The 12,905-nt window shown below is 34.5% G+C and overlaps 1 protein-coding gene across 1 annotated transcript; it reads right to left on the bottom strand.

Moving 5' to 3' along the window:
* Nucleotides 1-8,019: 8,019 nt before the first annotated feature.
* LOC111909384 (uncharacterized) lies at nt 8,020-9,446 on the bottom strand. Its single transcript, XM_023905198.1, has 2 exons — nt 8,805-9,446; nt 8,020-8,457 (listed from the first exon to the last, which is right to left on the bottom strand). The coding sequence occupies exons 1-2, from the start codon at nt 9,444-9,446 to the stop codon at nt 8,020-8,022; spliced, it is 1,080 nt and encodes a 359-aa protein (XP_023760966.1).
* Nucleotides 9,447-12,905: the final 3,459 nt, after the last annotated feature.

Below are 12,905 nucleotides of genomic sequence, written 5' to 3'. Positions count from 1 at the left end.
ATCTCCATGGGCTCCTTTATGGCGGGTACAACTCCAAGATCACCAATGAAGTTCTTCAACCATATTTCCCCCTTTAACGCTTCACTCGCTGCAATGTACTCTGATTCGCACGTTGAATCAGCTACGGTTTCCTGCTTGGAACTTTTCCAAGTTACTGCTCCTCCATTCAGGGTAAAGACCCAGCCCGACTGCGAACGGTAGTTGTCCCTGTCGGTCTGAAAGCTGGCGTCATTATACCCTCGTACCTTCAAGTTATCACTCCCTCCAAGGACTAAGAACCATTCCTTCGTTCTCCGAAGGTACTTAAGGATATTCTTCACCGCAATCCAATGAGCTCTACCAGGATTCCCTTGATATCTGCTAACCATACTCAAAGCAAAGGCTACGTCAGGGCGAGTACAAGTCATAGCGTACATGATTGAGCCAACTGCGGAAGCGTATGGTACTCGGCTCATTTCAGCTATCTCAGCTTCAGTACTTGGACTTTGAGTCTTACTCAACTTGGCATTGCTTTGTATCGGTAATTCTCCCTTCTTTGAGTTCTCCATACTAAAACGTTTTAGTACCTTCTCTAAGTAAGTGTTCTGACTAAGTCCTATTGGTCTCTTACTTCTCTCTCTTACTATCCTTATTCCCAAAATATAGGAAGCCTCTCCGAGGTCCTTCATAGCGAAGCACTTCCCGAGCCAGGACTTAACCTCCTGCAGAGTCGGGACGTCGTTTCCTATGAGTAATATGTCATCGACATATAGAATGAGGATTCTTACTATACTCCCACTGGCTTTGACATATACACACGATTCATCTTCACTTCGTACAAATCCAAACTCTTTGACTTTCTCATCGAAACAAAGATTCCATCTACGAGACGCTAGCTTTAGTCCATAAATGGACTTCTCAAGCTTACACACTCTATTCAGATGCTTTGGATCCACAAACCCCTCTGGCTGAGCCATGTAAACATCCTCAGCCAACTTCCCGTTAAGGAAAGCGGTCTTGACATCCATTTGCCAAATCTCATAATCATGAAATGCGGAAATAGCTAGCATCCCTCTAATAGACTTTATCTTCGCAACTAGTGAAAAGGTCTCATCATAGTCAACTCCGGGAGTTTGAGTAAAGCCCTTCGCAACCAATCGCGCCTTATACGTGTGTACTTTTCCATCCACTTCGGTCTTCTACTTGAAGATCCATTTGTACCCAACGGTCTTACGTCCGGGTACATTATCAACCAAATTCCAAACTTGGTTATCATACATGGATTGGATCTCGCTATTCATTGCCTCTTTCCATTTCGCAGACTCTGGGCCTGCCATGGCTTCCTTATAGCTATTAGGTTCATCAAGGTTTATTAGTGTACTATCACTAATATATGTGTCCCCTTCGGTAGTAATATGAAAACCATACAACTGGGGTTGAACTCTAACTCTTTCGGAACGTCTAAGAGGTAACGATACGTCAATCGGTTCAACCGGAGTTTCCTCCTCGGGTTGAGTGCCAGCGGTAGAGGTTCCTTCATCTATCGATTCTTGAATCTCTTCAAGATCGATTTGCCTCCCACTGTCTCATTGGCTTATTATTTCTCGCTCTCGGAAAACTCCTATCCTTGCAACGAAGACTACATTGTCCTTCGGTCTATAAAAGAGATATCCAAAGGATTTCTGCGGGTAGCCGATGAAAATACATCGCTCACTACGAGGTTCGAGCTTGTCGTGAGTATCTCGTCTTACGAAAGCCTCACAACCCCAAGACTTGATATGTGCCAACAAGGGAGCTTTCCCTGTCCACATCTCGTGAGGTGTTTTAGCAACCTTTTTAGTAGGGACTCGGTTAAGGATATGGGCGGCAGTCTCTATGGCATACCCCCAAAAAGAGATAGATAGTGAAGCACGACTCATCATAGAGCGAACCATGTCCAACAAGGTTCGATTACGCCTTTCTGCCACACCATTCAATTGTGGTGTCCTAGGTGGCGTCAATTGTGAAACTATTCGACACTCCTTGAGATAATCGTGGAATTCAAGACTTAGGTACTCTCCTCCTCGATCGGATCGAAGCATCTTGATTTTCCTGCCCAATTGATTCTCCACTTCATTTTTGAACTCTTTGAACTTTTCAAAAGTTTCTGACTTTTGCTTGATTAAATAGATATGCCCATATCTACTATACTCATCGGTAAAAGTCACGTAGAAGCGGTTCCCATCCTTCGTGGTTGATCTAAACGGTCCACATACATCGGTATATATTAGGTCCAATAGACCATCACCCCTTTCGCAAGAACCAGCGAAGGGTGACTTAGTCATCTTTCCAAGCAAACAAGACTCGCATGTGTCATGTTCCCTAAGGTCGAATGACTCCAACACTCCATCCTTTTGGAGTTGGGCTATGCGTTTCTTGTTGACATGTCCAAGGCGACAATGCCACAAGGATGCTTTATCCATACTATTGGAAGAATCTATGTTCAAAACATCATTTCCTAAGTTATCTACAATCATAACAGTTTCATAAATTCCATTACATGGTATAGCTTCAAAATAAAAGACACCATTTAGATAAGCCAAAATAGAACCATTCTCATTATTAAAAGAAAATCTAAAACCTTGTCTAAACAAACCATGAAATGAAATGATGTTTCTAGCCATTTCTGGCGAATAGCAACAATTGTTCAAATCTAAACTTAAACCATTCCTAAGCACTAAAGAATACGCTCCAATCTTGGTCACAAGTGACGATCTTCTGTTCCCCATGATTAGATTTATTATTCCAGCCTCCACATCCCTATTTCTTCTTAGTCCCTGCACATTAGAACAAATGTGGTAACTACAACCGGTATCAAGAACCCAAGAAATAGCATGAGATGAATCGTTAGATTTAATTGTGTATATACCTGCGAAAGACGGCTTGATCTTTCCTTCCTTGATGGCTTGTAGGTACTCTGGGCAGCTTCTCTTCCAATGTCCTATCTTGTGGCAGTGGTGGCACTCTGCCTCCTTTGGGTTGGGGCAGAGCTTAGCAAGGTCAACTTTGGTCCCACTAGAAGAGGCACCATCTCAGGCTTTAACCTTGTGATAGTTCTTAGATAAAGCCTTCCTCTTCTTTCCCTTTCCTTGTCTAATAGCCAAGACAGGAGCAGTGGGTGGATTGGGAGTTGGTGCAACAGACTTGTCCTTGAAGTTGCTCTCAGCGACCCTCAAGAGACCTTGGAGTTTGCTTAGGGTGACCTCCTCTTTGTTCATGTGGTAGGTCATCCTAAATTGATTGTAGCTTGGAGGCAAAGAGTGAAGCACCATGTCGATCGCCAAGTCTTCCCCAAAGTCAACATTCAACTTGCGAAGACGGTCAACATACCTTTGCATATTTTGCAGGTGCACGGTAAGAGACTCTCCATGACCCATCTTAGCGGAAATCATTTTAGTGAAAATCTCATAGCGCTCTTGTCTCGCGTTTTGGTGGTATCTCTCCAATAAGTCTTGGTGCATTTCGTACGGGTACATGTCCTCATAGGACTTTTGGAATTCGGAGTTCATAGTGGCTATCATGATGCAATGTACCTTCGTTGCATCACGCTCATGAGTTTCAAAAGCGGTCATTTCAGCCGGAGTAGCGATTTCAGGGTTGATTTTCTCGAGCTTCTCATCGAGGACATACTCCTTATCCTCATAGCGAGCAATCGTGCGAATGTATCTTATCTATTCGCTAAAGTTCGTTCCATCGAAGGTGACCTTTTGACAAAGGCTCATCAAAGTGAATGAACTAGCAGCAGCGTTGTTAGGGTTCGACATCTACAAATAGAAAGGACAAAGATAGATTAGAATATGATTCCTAATTATCACCCAATAAGAAAATTAGGGCTAGGATCCAACAACAATATTTACACATTAGAAAATGGATACCGTAATCTAACATGCAAACATTTTGAAGGTAAGTGAATGACGATTCACTAATTCTCCACCACGAAAAGCATAACTTTAAGTCCTAAATGTATTGAGAATTCCTAGCTTTGGATGAGATTCATTGAAACTTTTCAATGGCATGTTTAAATCTCGATATGCCCCTCTTGTTTGTGACTGGGATGCCGAGGATCACAAAGCGGGTGTGAATTACCATGCAAATTCACATGGTGCCTTCATTGTAACGATCACCTATTTGATGTGTCGGTAAACCACACACGCTCCATCGAACTATGATAAACAATGAATCACCCTTTGCCATCTTTGCTTAGAACCAATTAGTGTGCCGGTAAACCACACACGCTCCACTAACTTCTTAGCAAGGGTGCAAAGTGTAATTTCATGGGATTGCATCAATTCACTTTTCCTAAAGTAACTAAGATTGGGAAATTTTAAAAACATGTAGTTACTTTATATTTCTTATTATACTTTTAATGAGAGGATGAGGTTGCCCTATCCTACCCGTTTGGCTAACGACCCTCCACCGATCAAGCAAGCGGTGGTTGTGAGTGTACACCCATTAAGCGCCATTTTATAGGCCGCAACCTTATACCCACCTTATAGATCGGCTTCGTGAATGAGGCCTACTAACGGTAAGACTAGCATTTTAGTCATACATATATATATATATATATATATATATATATATATATATATATATTAATCTTGTAATATTATATTAGTATAGGGTTGTATTTTAAACTTGTAAAATTCTAGGGTTTGAAATTTAAATTTTCTAAATTCAAACTTTTAATCACAAAACGTAAATTTCAAAACTTGAGGACAAGTTTTAAACATTTAAAACATGGAGGATCAAATAACAAATAATTTTAATTAACAATTAATTCCATAATTATCCATATTTGATTTATTTAAGATTTATTGCAAGATAATTACCAATTTAATCAAAATAATCATTTAATTATCACATAAGGAAATTAAATATTTTATTAATTGATAAACATCTTTTATTAGATCAAGATTATAGTCATATATATATCAAAAAATCGGATTAGGGTTGATCTAATATGATTAAGGCAAGTTTCCATAAGATAATCATCAAAAAATCCCGAATCTGACCCTTCCTGACGCTTGGACTCGCCGAGTACGCACTCTGGACTCGCCGAGTCAGGCCAACTCGCCAAGTCCACTATGGGACTCGCCGAGTCCATGAATCAGAAACTCAAAAATCAAATTTTGTAAATAAGATTCAAACAAACAAGCAACAATTTAATATAAACCAGATTAGGCTCTGATACCACTGATGGTTTTTGGCCAAATGAACATTCCTATGTGCACATGCAAACCCTAATGCTTGGATCTAGGTTTCTCTAACTAAACATGCTTTCAAACCAAGACTTCTAATGACTAATTAGATATAAGAACAATATAAAATCAAATCTAAAAGTTTACCATTGAACCTCTTGTTTGATCTTGTTGTCTTGGAGCTCTAGAGTCATAATTGTCACTCCTCTAATGGCTTACAAACACCAACTAGCAAAGAGGATGATTTGAGAGAGAGGAGAGAGGAGAAAATCGGCCAGGGTAACCTTCCAATAGAAGAGGTGCCGATTTCCCTTGCCCATGGGGTCTATTTATACTTGTAAGGCTCTTTGAGTTTCACTGTAAAACCCTAGCTGGATAACTATTACTCAAAGCAATCCAAATCCTTACCTTAGATAATGCCTTGGACGAATTTGAGGCTTATCCTAGCCCTAGAAATCGTCCAACCTCTATCCAAGAAGAATTTACAGCCCAAAGTGTAACTATCAACCAATTGAGAGTTTATACCCTCTTATTTAATTAATGTCTTTAAGTCACCAAATTAATACTAATTAATCTATGACTTATATTAATCAAATAACAATATTATTATTCATTATATTATTCTCATAATATATTAATAATATTTATTCTCTCATAATAAATCATCCTGTCAAGTTGCTATGGTGAAGGCAACCCAAAAGGACCATGCACAATGGGGTCAAATATTTGCCTAATATAGTTGCAGCATTAGACACTATTCCAACAGTTTTGTCACTATTGTTTATTTTTCTTCATTTACCCCATGTTCGGTTATGGTTTAGTTCCTCTTTCACCCGTCTTGGCTTTACTCTACCACATAATCATGTGTTCGAGTTACACCATATTGCCCCTGTGATGGATGTTGTTGCTAATACTTTTTTTTGTATATCTTTTTTGGAGTTTGGGGCTTTTACCTATGTGGTTTCTTATTGATATTTGAAGCTTAGTTTTGTGGGTGCTCGACTTAATGGTTGGTCCTTCACTTTTGGTTGATGTTGCTTGTTGTTCCTTTTCTTGGGATTTCATTTTTTAGTGTTGATGTTTCTTCCTCTAGTGTTCTAAATCTCTTTATATGATTCTTTTGCAAGCGTTTTGAAGTTTTTTTCCTACTTGCCCTTTGGTTGCTGTTGCAGTTTTAGTTTGTTATTTTACCTTTTTTTTTGTTTTTTTTTAATGTTTTTCCTGGTGTGTTTTGGGTTCTTTATTTCTGCTTGTTGAGTGTAATTTATAGAGTTGTTTTAGTAGATGTTTTCTCTTTGTTCATTGATGATGTTGCAGTTGTTTTGCTTCGTCCAATAATCTTTGTTTTATCCTATATGACAGTTAATGGTTTCACAACTTACTAAAAGTATATTATGTAATCATTTGTGATTTTCAATTTAGAGAAATTCTTATTGATTTTTCATTTTTACATCATATAACAGTTAATATTTGCGGTATCCAAAATACTTGTGTAATTGTAAATGTTAACCAACTTTTTTACGGATTATAGTCTTACTTATTGATCTTTTTTATTTTGAAAGACACTACTTTTTTTTATGAAACCCAATACAAATATATGCAATTTATTTTTTGTTTTAACCATTATCAGTATATGAAATTTATAATTTTCTTTTAGGTGTTCTCAGTAAGAAAGACAAGCAAGAGGATTTGAAAAAATATATGGATTTAAAAAAATTCACCAATGAAGCATCAAGAAAAATATTGTGATCGAACTTGTGGATGAGCTTGTGGAATTTAATTATGAAATTTATCTTGGAGAACAACAGAAAGGTCATATACCGAACAAGAACATGGTGAAATTAGAAAAATGAATTTTTTTAATATGATTTATATTTTTGAGTTTTAATCATTTATGAATATAACCGTTGTCTTTTTATTCATTTAAAATGTTTGTTGACTTATGGATATAACATAAGTTTTTTAATCTTTTACGATTATAACCAGGGGAGGAAGCAGGAATTAGTAGTAGGGGTTGCACAATTTTTTTTTTCCGGTCAAACAAAATATAAAACATTAAAAAAAATTTCGTTCAAACATAATATAAAACATCTAATACATTTTTTTTCTGGTTAAACATAATATAACAAAGATCTATTAGAATTAAAATTTTTCCTCTTCGTGCAGACATCTATTGAAACCGCTCCATTACTTTTTCATTTTCAACTTTCGCAAGTGCTTCGGTCTCGACATTACAAAGCAATGCGTCGTTCAAAAATCCATCGCCAATTTTTTTACGCAAGTCGGTCTTCAAGAGTTTCATCTTTGAAAAACATCTTTCTATACTTGCGGTCGCTACGCATAATATCAAAGCCAACTTTAAAAGCTTATAAGCCTAAGGATAAAATCGATGCTTCCCCGTACTAACCATCAAATGAGAAAGGTCGGAAATTCCTTTCAAACTAGTGAAGCGCTCATCTTTGATGCAAGAGATATAAAATATCTCAAGTTGTCCTTCAAGGTCTATCATATCTGAATCATCAAAGTCATACTTGTATAACTTGCCCAACTTCAAGAACTTTGATTTGTCAAATTGTGCAAATGAATCACAAGGGCTCAAAGCACCCATGTATTCTAATAATTGGGTGCTTGTTTCACTAAATGGATCCCGATATTCTGTAAGTTGCATATCTACCACCGTGTTGAAGATTTCAACCTCAAAATGAAACCTATTAGTCTTTGTAGTCCTACGGTTACTCGCACCGATATATAACTCTTCCATATCTAAAGTATCAATTTCGTGTGTTTGACAAAAAGATGATACTTATGAAAAAATGCTAGCAAACCCTATGTTTCTAAAAGATTGCAATGCCTCCATTGTCCCTTTAACCATCGAAGTTGCTTCTAAAATGTCTAGATCTTTTCTTTGAAGTTGCTTTGACAATGTACCTGTGAGGTGTAAAATGTCATACATCATATGTAAGTAAAACACAAACTCATATGATTTAAAATATGCTAAGATTCCAGATGCTTGTTGACGATTTGCCAATGACCCTCCCTCCTTTTTCACAAAATCTAAAACTACAAGAACATCCGCAAACAACTTCATCAAAATCGTGAGTGTGTTGAAATGTGAATCCCATCTTGTTTCTCCCACTCGAACAAGTGTAGCCTCTTGATTTAACCCTCTTCCGGTTTCAAGTTCACCACTATACAAGCCTTTTTGCACCCTTTCTCTTACTTGCTCTCTTGTAAGTCTTTTCTTTTACACGGGGTACAAACAACATTAACACCATCATGTTTCTTTGCTACGACCATAACTACTAATTGAAGTTGGTATGCAAAGCAATGTACATAAAAAGCCGTGTCATTCTCTTGTAATATCAAAGCTTTCAAACCATTGAATCACCCTTGTATATTGCTAGTCCCATCATAACCTTGTCGTCTTATCTATTAAAATTTAAAACAATTAATATATATATATATATATATATATATATATATATATATATATATATATATATATATATATATATATATTAAATTGAAATAACAAAAAAGTAAAGAATAAATTATTTGGCTAAAACTCAACTTATTACTTGTAAGTACTTCATTTATGGCGTTTTTGAGTGTCAAAGATGATGTATCATTCACGTGCACTAGTCCTATGAATCTTTCTTTCACAAAGCCAAGACTATCGACATAACGCAAAACAATAGTCATTTGTTCCATTTTTGAAACATCACTAGATTCATCAACTAGGAAAGCAAAAACATCTTCACCAATCTCTTCACGAATACTCAAAAGTACTTCTTGTGCAAAACATTGCACAAGTTCTTTTTGAATTTTAGGGGAAATTAGTTGATTGTTTTTAGGAGCATTTTCTAAAGTATTGATGAAAATATCTTCACTAGTCTCTCGAATGGCTTTTAACACTTCAATGTAAAGCCCTCTATTTTCCGAGTTCACTGACTCATCATGACCACGAAACGGTAAACCGGTTTTCAATAAAAGTCTAAAAACAATAATAGAAATGTGTAATTGAGCTTTATATTTATGGTCCTCTGCTTCGGTTTGCCTCCTCAAAACTACATTAATAACTTGTTTTTCCCTCATTAAAAAATCACACTTTTCTCTTGCTTTGTTGTCAAAAACTATCAATACCACCCACATGAGTCTGAAATGCATCTTTTTATTCCAGGTATCAAAACCTTGGGAAACAAATGCATCACTTCCTCCTTTTTGTCCCATGAGGGAACGAATCTTCTAAATCTATCACCTATTTTTTTTTAGGAAACTTATGTGCCCTTACTTGACACGGTCCTTGAAGCAAATATGCTTTTCTTACATCATCTCTTATATTTTATTTGTAACTTGTAATCAATGGCCTATTTGACGGGTCCTTTGGAAGATCTTTCAATTCAACATTATCATTAGGTTGGTTAAATCATGGTGTTTGTGGAGTTGCATTAGAAACCAAAGGGATTGATTGATTAGTGATTGGTGTTTGTGGAATAGCATTAGGAAACGGAAGGGATCAATTGATTAGTGATTGGTATTTGGGAACATTCTTCACCACTTTCATTAGGATTAGGTCTTTGTCTTTTCGTGAAAAAACCACTTAGTTTAACGTATAAAAACATAACAATTACACCTAATCAAACAATGAATTCAATAAAACAAGTTGCTTTCACCTAATCAAACAATAAATTCAATAAAAAATATCAATTTCACCTAATCAAACAATCAATTCAATTAAATAAGTTGCTTTCACCTAATCAAACAATAAATTCAATAAAACATATCAATTTCACCTAATGAAACAATCAATTCAATAAAAAACATAGCAATATAACCTAAGCAAACAATATAACTTCAATAAAACAAATCAATTTCACCCAAGTCAATCAATAAATTCCAAAAAGCATATCAATTTCAAATATCTAAATGAATTGGTATAACATACTTGCTTCATTGTAGTGTAGGGCTTTAAAGTGGATTTTGTTAACCAAAACAGTAGAAATTAAAAGAAGATACTAGTTGATCGATACTTGCTTCAAGAGATTGAGTGATTGACTATTTTTGGAATCGATCAAGGATTGTGATCGATCCAACATTCAAATCGATCAAGAATGATGATTGATGTCGCGAGTCATAGAATGTCGACAGTAGCAAGGCCAGGAACGAAATAATGAGACTTGGATCGAATGAATTTTAGAGGCAGGAAGTCGATTAGTCGATGTCGATCTCTGTAATCGTGTTTTAGACTTTTTTTTCCATTGTACCAATAATAAACAATTACAAAATCAATTAATTAGTATTGGGCTATCTTTTTTACAAGCAATTAGCCCAATTGCTAATTTATCCAATTATGTTTTATTTTTGACTTTACGCAAATGGACTATTAACCAAATAGACAATAATTGATTAAAACATTGGGCTTGTTATTATTTTTTTTCGTTTGGTAATTCCCGATAGAGTGACAATATTGTTTTATGCAGACATGTAGTTGCAAAAAAAAAAAAATTAGTAATTGCACGATTTTTTTTATGTTGTGGCACAATAGGTAAAAATTTAAAAAAACGAAAATTTTCCTATTACGTGCGCGGAAGCTAGGTTTTGCCGGTGCCACACCGGGTATCTAGCTAGGACCGCCAATGATTATAACTGTACTGCATTTCTTTTATTTGTTTGATGTTTTATTTATTTACGATTACAATTTATGCTTTATTCATTTATGATTACAATTGTATACATAAACCTACAATATATTTTATTCACTTACGATCAGTTGATCAACGTAGAATGCATATATAATCTTAATCATTTATGATTACAAAGAATTATAATGTACATAAGAAGTCACAAACGTAAAAACATCATATTCTAAACAAGAAAAACAATCAACCAAAAAATGTAAAAAACTTCAACTACCATGGTAATCACATAAGATTAGACTATTGTACTTATTACCCTATAACAAAAAAAAAATTATGACAGAAAAAAAAATCCATACCTTCTTTAGCATCAACATGATGTATTACTTAATCCCCAATAAAATTATCCCAAGACGTCGATTAAATATGTAAATTTTTGTTTCTTACCATTAGATATATGGAAAACGACGGTTACATTAACCTTTAATTTGTAGCGGTTACTTCCCTAATAATTAATTCATATTTAATAATATGGTAAAATTCTTTCTTTGTGATTATGTAAGGATAGATTCAGAATTGTTCACGCGTTCTCAATCTGTGATTATATAAAGATAGATTCAGAATCGTTCACGCGTTCTTAACATTTTTGTGTTGTCAATATATATATATATATATATATATATATATATATATATATATATATATATATATATATATATATATATATATATATATATATATAACAAAATCATTGTTTTACACGACAAGTAATTTCAATTAAATTTTAGAAGAATTTTTTTTTTCGCTAATTGGTCATATGTTTTTTCAGATATTATTATTTGCATCAGAGTTTTTCGTAGGAAAATGGTGTTTTCTTGGTAGTGTAAATAAACTTATTGATAAATAACTTAGAGGATTTTGAATTGTTGATTTGGCACCATAAAGAAAACGTTTTTTGAGAGGTGGTTTTTGTGGAAGTTTATTTAGAGCATTGTGAGTTTAATGAATGAACCTCTAACATTGTAAAATGTCACATTGTCATTCAATTGATTTGGAGTTCAATGGTCGTTGAACTCTTCAATGGAAAAAAAGAAAGTTTTTAATTTCTTAAATATATTGAACTTTATAGAGTTCAATACATTGTAAGAAAAAAATAATAAAAGTTGTATGTATTGTAGAAACATAATGTGACAATTTATTAAACTTTATGGAGTCAATGCATTGTGGATGTCCTGAGCAATGTCCTATTGAACTTTGTAGAGTTTAATTAATTTTTTTATGGAGTTATATGAAATGTAGAAAAATAATATGCTAATCCGTTGAATTTTATGAAATTCAATATTGTGAATGCTCTCTAGTGAAGCATAAACCAATTAAGGACATGAAAATCTTGTGTGTAGATTGAACTTTACTGAGTTCAATACATTGTAGGAAAAAAAAATGATAAAAGTTGTATGGATTTAAAAAGATGATGTGACAATCTATTGAACTCTATGGAGTTTAATGCATTATGGATGTCCTTAACGATGTCGTATTGAATTTTATAGAGTTTAATTATAATTTTTTTATGAAGTTATATGAAATATAGAAAGATAATATGTTAATCCGTTGAATTTTATGAAATTCAGTACTGTGAATGCTCTCTAGTGAAGCAAAAACCAATTAAGGACAAGAAAATCTTGTGTGTGGATCAACCTCAAGGTTATATTTAGATTGGTTGCATTGTAACTCATCTTTCTATCCCATTTTTTAAATTAAATTAACCATGAATGGTCAATGGATTGATTTTTCCAAATTTCATTTACTTAAATATAATTATTAAAAAAAAGTACATACATATTGACGTGTGAAAGGTTGTTCCAACAGATATTTACTAATACAGTTAAAGGAGTAAATGGAAAAGTGTAAGTGGGAAGAGCGGCTGCACTACCCCTTTAGTTCTCTATAATTCATTTAATTGTGTTGTAATCTTTATTTGTACCCTTTAGCTTCTTGTTAGGTTTGGGCCTTGATTTAATATATTTGCTATTTCAATAAAAAAAAAGTGTTTTGT

Source organism: Lactuca sativa, chromosome 1, assembly GCF_002870075.4.
Source record: "Lactuca sativa cultivar Salinas chromosome 1, Lsat_Salinas_v11, whole genome shotgun sequence".
Lineage (NCBI taxonomy): Eukaryota > Viridiplantae > Streptophyta > Magnoliopsida > Asterales > Asteraceae > Lactuca > Lactuca sativa.
The sequence above is the reverse complement of the archived record's forward strand: the minus strand, read 5'-3'. Positions and strand labels throughout refer to the sequence as shown.

Coding starts and splice junctions, on each gene's coding strand:
- LOC111909384 (XM_023905198.1), bottom strand. CDS start 9,446: ATGGGACAAAAAGGAGGAAGTGATGCATTTGTTTCCCAAGGTTTTGAT. Junction 8,458..8,804: donor TCAAAAACGCCATAAATGAA/GTACTTACAAGT, acceptor CCCGTGTAAAAG/AAAAGACTTACAAGAGAGCA.